The following is a 7854-nucleotide window of genomic DNA, read 5'->3' as shown; positions in this document are numbered from 1 at the left end:
CTATAGTCAATTTGTTTGCACAATCCATATCTATCATATACAAGAAGTTAAACGATAAAAGCTCAATAAATTAGAAGAAAATATATTTTATCACTTTTGGAAAGATTAAAACTACATAAATCAAAACCATCAAAAATAAGAACAATAGTATTGTCACTTACAACGAGTAGAATAATTTTCATAACAGGAACAATGGACAAAAAAAGCATTTGGAGGGCTTCCTCTCTCTTCTCTCTCCTCTTCCTCTTCCTCTCCCTCTCTCATTCTCTTCCTTTTCTCCTCCCTTCTTTCTTGGACAAGCAAACCAAATATAGGGTGATGGGGTGATGACAGATGAAAGTTCGTTCGGGATGTTAAGCCCTATGAACTTAGTCCCAAGCTAACCAAGAGGGGGGGGGCTCCTTTTCCAAGAAGAGTGGCAATGCAGCCTTGGATAGCGACTATCCATAAAAAAAAATAGTACTGATGGAGCAACATTCACCATCAAGACAACAACATTTTCTATTAAAAGTTCAAGTAATAAATTCTCTAACTCTCGAAATGACGAGAGATTATTCTATGCGGACGTCGAACACAGCTCTATATCCGGATACCAACCAGAATGAGCCACATCAGCGATACTGAGCCGAGGTACTGAGCAATAGCGAGCCCCGGTACCACGGTGTCGAGCCCCGGGATTAGGTATCCAGACTGAGTTCGACGTCCACACATAATAATTTTTCTCATATGATAGATCATATGAGCACTATCCCTAATATACATATTGCAAGTTTCACCACACCATACCTAAGAATGGTGCTACAGATTGCACGAATTCCCTCCTGGTTACAAACCAACAAACAATCCTCAATGTTAATATAAAAACATACTTAAAAAAGTCATGACTATTTTGCAATCACACCTTCTGCAAAACAATAAGAGGATTTAAAATAAGTTAAAAAATAGCTCTATTTCTATGTTTAAGTATACTAATTTAATTTCATAAATACAATCCAACTGAATAAAAAAAATTCAAATTCAGAACAGAGTTAGTCTTAAGCTTCATTTGAAACGACTTTTTTATTACTTTTTAAAACAAAATTCTATTTTAAAAATCAATAAAAAAGTCATCACAAACGAAGGCCTCGGTTGGAATGATTTTCTTACTTCTTCTTAAAGCAGCTTTTTTAAGTAGAAATATATTTTAAGAAACAGTAATAAAACAGTCTCAAACTAAACCTTAATCTAAAAATAAAATAAGAAGATTTTGTAATAAGTATGCTTCAGCCCTCATAAGAACTATGAACTTAATTAAAGTTTGTAAATAAATAGTCTCTTTATAACTATTAACTTCATTCAAGTTTGCAAATCTAAGATTTTGTAAATTAAAAAAAAAAAAAAAACTCTTCTGACAACCCTGCAAAATAGTATGGTAAGAAGAAATATGGTCGGCTTGCTCACTCCAATTCCAACAAAATGCCTTGTGTCACAGCAGGTTTCTTCTGATATGTTCTTTTGACTTACAAAACTGCCTAAAGTATAGGTCAAGCAGGCTTTTACTCTTATTTGACATCATTTTTTTTTTGGATTTTTTAATTTTATTTTCTTTAGAACATTTGTCTTTTGTTTTAATTCCAAGTGTCCCTGATCTCATCAACCCTACAAGATCTGTCTTCTTTTGCTTTCTCTTGATTACACTTGCAAACAAAAACAAAAAAGCAAAGGAATAGAAAACAGCCTTCTGAAAAAAAAAATATAGAAATTTGACAGAAATGGCTTTTCAGGCCAAAAATACTATTCAATTATCTGAAAAAACCATAATAGCTAACAGCTTCTTTATCTTCCTCATACCAACTTTTATCTAAATTATACAACAGCAAACAACTATGCACAATCATTAGCCTCCATTATCAGATAGCAAACACTCCTTTCTACTTGAAGCAAAGAATAATAACAAATCAGGCTATGAACAGAAGAAATGAAATGAAAAATATATATAAAAAAGAGAAAATTATATGAGTTCCTTCAGTATTCATTAGCTTTTTTATTATGATTTTCGATGAAATGAGGACTTTTCTTTTACTGGCGCTTGGTAGAAGTCTGCGTAATTTAATCCCACTTCAGAATGTATTAGTGGGAGTTTCATGGGTTGAATAACGCTTCCTTCAATACCTGTCACAAAGCCATGAAAGTCACTATTTGTTTACATTGAATAGTTTACCACTAAGTCTTATAAGTTTTTGAAGCTCTGATTAATGAAATTCTGATTTACCTTTGAGAAAAGTGTTAGCTTCAAAGAAAAAGAAGCCAAATGTAAAACAATTTTGCAGTTCTAGTGGCCCCAGTAGAAAGAGCTCACCTGGTGCTATCTTCCTTCAAGCACACACACCATTTGGGAAAGAGAGCTCTTGGCTGCATTCATTCTTTGTAACTCAAATGAGAAAACAAGTTCTCTCACCTGCTGCTTTCATGGATACCAACAAAAGAATCTTATTCACAAAAATGCACTGTACTAGAATGAAAGGAAAAGCTTGTTAAGACAAAAAGTACTATTCTTTGATCAAAAGAATAAAAAGCACACCTTTCAGAAAAAACCAAGCTCTGCATATCCATGTGAGTATGGGAGAAGCTCCTCAATTTCGACTCGTGCACTAGGGAAGCTCATGTTCTTGATTCTGCTATGGTTAATGGATTCAACTTCTGCAACAAAAATGCCATAGACTGGTCTATGGTCCGAGAACTTCGATTCCCCCCGCACGTACGATAGTTGGTTTAGTCCTCTTCCATACCATAGAATACGATCGCACCTTTTCAGTGGAAAAAAAAAATCTATGTCAACTTTGATCAATTGATGCTTATAGAAGATTGATCAAGGTATAATTTACCAAGCTGGTGTGCGACGTTTTTCTTTGGAATGCAACTCATCTCCAGCATATCGATCTGAGTTATTCGAATATTTGTAAGTAGGCGGGAAGTAAATCCTTCCTTCACTCCATCCCTCGAAGACACGGCCACATCTTTGCTCTATTCGAAGCTGATTAAGTTTAAAATAAAGTAGTTAATGAAACTTTGTTTTGCATTATTCTAATTTAGGATGAGAATCCTTTCTTTCTTTCTTCATATCAAACTTTGTTTTATGCTATTTCAATTGAGAAGATGAGAATCATTGCTTTCTTTCTTTACATGATTTCTAGCCATGCTGAATCTTTTTTATGTTAAAGAAAAGAGTAAGCATGGCATCATCTATACAACAAGATCTTCAGATATTTTCAGCTTAAGTAAGAAGATAGAAAACTCTAGGAAATCCAAATATAGCGAAGAAAGGATTAGAAACCTATCTACCCTGGTCTAATCTTTTAGATAATAAAGTGGATAAACCAAAAAAATAAGAATGGAATCATCTATAGAACAAGAACTTCCGATACTTGGAAATTTATTATCCAAAAGTATTTCATGCATAGTAAAAAGAAATGGATTGGCAAACTACCTGATCTTTTTCCAGTAATGCTTTCCAGTTGTGCATCTCCACAAGAGCCTTTGTCGATCGATAAGACAGAGCTATCCGGTAGTTCAGATCGCCGAGCCATATTATTCGGCTACAGAAACATAGGAAAAATATATATAATTTTTTTGTTAGAGAAAATCCTCTATCTTCTATGAAGTAGAATATCAATGATTTCCAGAAAAAATGGTCTCACTCATGTTCAAGGATTGATTCAGGGGATTTCTCATCATCAATTCTATTGACACGCGGAAATCTAGTTTTCCTTGTGATCTCCATTACATCAGAATTCCTTCGCAATTCATCACCCTCCTTTTGGCCTGAAGTTAAATGGCTGCAGATGAAGCAGAAGCTTGTTTGGTGCAAAGACATGCTTATCGCAATCGAACCCTGGAGAACAGAAGTTCAGAACTTTTTTCTCTTTGATGTCTCACTATTTATTTATCAAGTAAACTTAATGTTATATTCTTGGTTTTGTGATTTTATAAAAATTTGAATTGCAGACATGAAGCTTAATAAAAATTACATGATGTCATAAACATCTTAAGAGAAAAATACATATAGAAATCTCTATCAGTACTAGAATTTCCTGAATGTACCTTGTTTCCAAGATATCCCATCAATCCTCGCCCCACGCAAGAGACTTTGATGTTCTTGACATCATCTCTTATTTCACTTCTAACCCAGACCATGAGAAGGATCCCAACCATTTGCTTACTGGCAACCAAACAATACCTGAATGGTTCATAGATTAGGCCATAGAGCTCCTGTTCTAGAGTAACTAGCAAACTATTGAAGTAAAAAATTACCTAGAATATCCTATTGATGCATCTCTCTCTTCCATGGATGATGAAGCGCCGTAAGCATAAGACATTGGCGAAAAGTAAGCAGTGCTTGGTGAATCCCCAACGACATTCTCATCATCAGAAGAGCCAATACCCCATCTAAAATTGGGATCAAAATCGCTCGGTCTGCTCCCAAACATAACACGCTCGCATACGCTATGTCTTCGTTCCAGCCTTGGTTGGGGGACAAGCATGTCACCATCCATTCTTAAGCTACGACTCAAGGACTGAAAGGAACGGCGATGGAAAAATGACGAATTTCTCTGATGAGCTGATGATGAACCTTCAAAATCATCATCAAGCTCAACAACTGGATCTGGAACTGGGGAAGGTGTTTGATAGCTGCTGCTGCTACTTGTGCCAGGAAGATTATTAAGTGTTTTTCGAATTAGAGCTACCCATTTCTTCGCCGGTCCATTGTCTTCTGCGCCGAGAACATTCCCGGCATTAAGTGGAACTATTTCCTGAAACCTATAAGCATCCAGATTATACTAATATCTTCTAATGTTGTTTAGAGAATTAAATTTTCACTGAATCTGATCAGAAGGTGAGTTGCATACCCTAATACATATATATCTGCAGGAGGAGAGGCATGGAGCCAATCCTCAAGATTCAAATAACTTGGTGGGGATTTACCACCAACATTCCATGTTGCAGCAAAGATCCTTTCATCAAAAACAAGGAACACAACAGGTTTTATGTGTCAAAGATTGAGAGAAAAATAAAAGAACTGACTAAACAATTTACATAAGTTAGATGGTTGAGATTTCTATTTGAAACCTGAATTCTTGTGTCTCTGTGACTTCTGATACATCACAGTCAATCTTTCCTCGCTGAAATCGGTCAGGGTTCATACGAGATAGTCTTTCTAGTAATAAGAAAAGAAGAATAAAATAATCAGGAAGAAATCGAGTATTTAAGAACTGGGCAAAGAAGAAGATACTCTACTAATGATCAGCTCAAAGGTGAGAGAAGGTTATATGACCTGTTTTACTCTTTCTTACAGTAGATGAGCTCCTCTCTGTGAAACTGTTCCTCCATTCTCCACTGCCTCCTAAAAAGAACAATAAGGGCTATTGATTACTCATTTTGCATGCATTCATGAGCACTGAAGCAAGAACTTGAACAATAGAAAGAAAACTTTTTATCTCTCATTTTCTTCTTCTAATTACCAGAATTAGTTCCAGGAAAGTAAATGATGAATAACAGTGAAAAATAATGAGGAAGAGAAAACCCAGAATTAAGGAGCCAAAAGAAATTTAAAATGACCAATTTGAAGAAAAAAATAATAGAAAAACAAAACGGGCAAAATTTCAATTTTTTCAGAGAAAGAAACAAACTCCTTTCAAAATCACCTACCATTGATGGTTTAAAAGTCTTGATTCAGAAACATTTTCTTTTTTTCAGATCAACAAGGTGGGGGCATACCCATACCCATCACCGTTTTTAATACTAACATTGGAACCTACGTAATCTGAAAGGGATAGCTCCTCCACGCTGCTCACTCCCTGCTTAGATATTCTAGCAAGTGAAGAAGAAAAAAGAAGCCTACCTCTTCTGACGACATCATCAGCATGGAAGTCCTGAGATTTGCCCTTGAGATTGAACCATTTCCGAAGAAGAGACTTGGACCATGAAAGCTTAATACCATTGATGAAAAGCCAAGTGTAGTCACCAAGTTAGCAACTTAGGAAGCAAAAGGACACAAACAGCACAAATAATAGATTGAAACAAAGCCAAAAATCCTTTAAAAACCTTGCTTTTCTTAGAATTCCCATCTCTCATTGTCTCTGGACAACCTTCAAGCCCTTCGGCTTACTCAGCATGCAATGAAAGAGGCATTCCCATCAGAATAAGAGACTCACTGACACAGAGGAGGACAAAGGAAGGGTTTTTATGCCGGACAAGGAGAATAGCCTAGTCGACAAATATGATTTCTGGGTTGTCGTATCAGAAGAACAAGGAGAAAAAACAGGATTGCTTCCTGATCTACTTTAATAAAGAGGAAATGAGGCTTTTTGCTGCCTTAAATGTTTCTGTTTCTCGATTTGAGAGCTTAGGGATCGAAGCCAAGCAAATTGGGGGAAATTGGAAGAGGAGATTAGCTCATGAAGTGATGAAAACTGGGTCCTTTTCTGGAGAGGGGAGCAATGCAAGGTGCAATGGGAGGCAGTGAGAAATAGTTTTAAAGTTGGGTTGTTGGGAGAACTTTCTCCTTCAAATCCTAATCTTTAGGGGCAAATGAAAGAACCGAATTTGAAGAGAATAAAGTGTTGAGCTTCAGCTACTCTGCCCTCCCCCTTCTCTTTCTCTCTCTCTTCCTCTTCTCATCTTTGCGCGCTCTGTCTCTCTCTCTCTCTTCTTCCGGACTTTGACTCCAAAATCAAGGAAACAGGGCAAATGATATAAAAATAAAAAGAAATTGAGAATTTGTTTTTTTTTATTTATTCAACTTGGAACGGGTAAAAAAAAGAAAAGAGTTGCCCGAGGTGCTGCCCGGGCCCAGCCCTCTGTTATATCCCGTAGCCCGCGGTCAGGTGGATGTACTCTGCTCGGCCGTCTCTCCTTTGTTCTTCCCGTTGGAGGGGCAAGCAAAATAAAAGTAGTTAAAGGAGGGGAGAGAGAAAGAAAATACGTGCACCGGTCTGAGGCTTTTTCTCCTAATTTTTTTGCTTTATAATTTTCCTGCGTTAGCAATACGTGTGGCTTGTTTGAAGAAGTATGTAAATTTTTTTCTATTTTTATCTTAGTCAGTAATGAATAATTAGGGGTGTCAAGACTTAACCCGACCTGAAATTCAACTCGGATCCTACCTAAAAATTTTCAGGTTTGGATCAATCCGTTTGCCATACGGGTCGGATTCGGGTTCGGGTTCGGGTTCGAAAAGTCAACATGTTTAAAAAATCATGTCAAGTTCAGGTTAACCTAGAAACCCGAAAATGACCTGAGAACCCCACGATCGAGCATTTGATTATTTGAGGTATAGGTTTTTAATTAAACGACGTATCAATTTTTGCATGGCCATCCATTCTATTATCCCATTTAGTCATTCTATTGACTTCGTTCTTGGTTCTTTGTCATGCTCTTCTCGACTTCGTATGTTTCCCTCTTTGCTCTTGGCTTCTTACTCTCTCGTTGATTATGCAGTAGTTGTCGGTGAATAAAGGCTACATCTCAATGGAAGTTCACGAGCCCAAAAGATTATATTTTTTTGTATATCTAATATCTTTGCCTACTTAGGGTTTTCTATTATTTTTGTGTTGATGGATTTTAAGGTTAATATTTTCTCACCTCATCTTTCAATTTTTGTAGACATTCTTTTATTCTTTAACATTCGTAGGGTTTTTTAAATTAGGATTTTTTAAATCAGGCTTTTCTATTTTTTCTAATTATTTTAAATTTTTCATAGGTTAGGATTCAGTTCATATTACATTTGTTACTTTACAAGTTGTTGTTGGAAACTTCTCTACAATTTTAGTTTAGATTTTAGGGTGAAACGATGAATCTATGGCTCTGTGCTGATTGCTG

At 36.2% G+C, this 7854-nt stretch overlaps 1 protein-coding gene across 4 annotated transcripts; it reads right to left on the bottom strand.

The window, feature by feature from the left end:
- Positions 1 to 1741: 1741 nt before the first annotated feature.
- Positions 1742 to 6776, bottom strand: LOC110109263 (type I inositol polyphosphate 5-phosphatase 4-like). Of its 4 annotated transcripts, none has more exons than XM_028695268.1 (13): positions 6082 to 6776; positions 5879 to 5966; positions 5312 to 5380; positions 5107 to 5194; positions 4887 to 4991; positions 4291 to 4797; positions 4081 to 4216; positions 3678 to 3871; positions 3467 to 3575; positions 2865 to 3013; positions 2561 to 2786; positions 2339 to 2486; positions 1742 to 2151 (listed from the first exon to the last, which is right to left on the bottom strand). In XM_028695268.1, exons 1-11 carry the CDS (start codon positions 6109 to 6111, stop codon positions 2564 to 2566), a joined length of 1698 nt encoding a protein of 565 aa, XP_028551101.1. In that variant the 5' UTR covers positions 6112 to 6776; the 3' UTR covers positions 1742 to 2151; positions 2339 to 2486; positions 2561 to 2563. The 4 variants fall into 4 exon arrangements, with proteins under 4 accessions (XP_028551101.1, XP_020695899.1, XP_020695898.1 ...); XM_020840240.2 differs by having other exon boundaries at positions 2339 to 2437; positions 6082 to 6775; XM_020840239.2 differs by having other exon boundaries at positions 2252 to 2440; positions 6082 to 6773.
- Positions 6777 to 7854: the final 1078 nt, after the last annotated feature.

The sequence above is a fragment of the Dendrobium catenatum genome, unplaced genomic scaffold, assembly GCF_001605985.2.
Source record: "Dendrobium catenatum unplaced genomic scaffold, ASM160598v2 fragScaff_scaffold_621, whole genome shotgun sequence".
NCBI classification, from domain to species: domain Eukaryota; kingdom Viridiplantae; phylum Streptophyta; class Magnoliopsida; order Asparagales; family Orchidaceae; genus Dendrobium; species Dendrobium catenatum.
The sequence above is the reverse complement of the archived record's forward strand: the minus strand, read 5'-3'. Positions and strand labels throughout refer to the sequence as shown.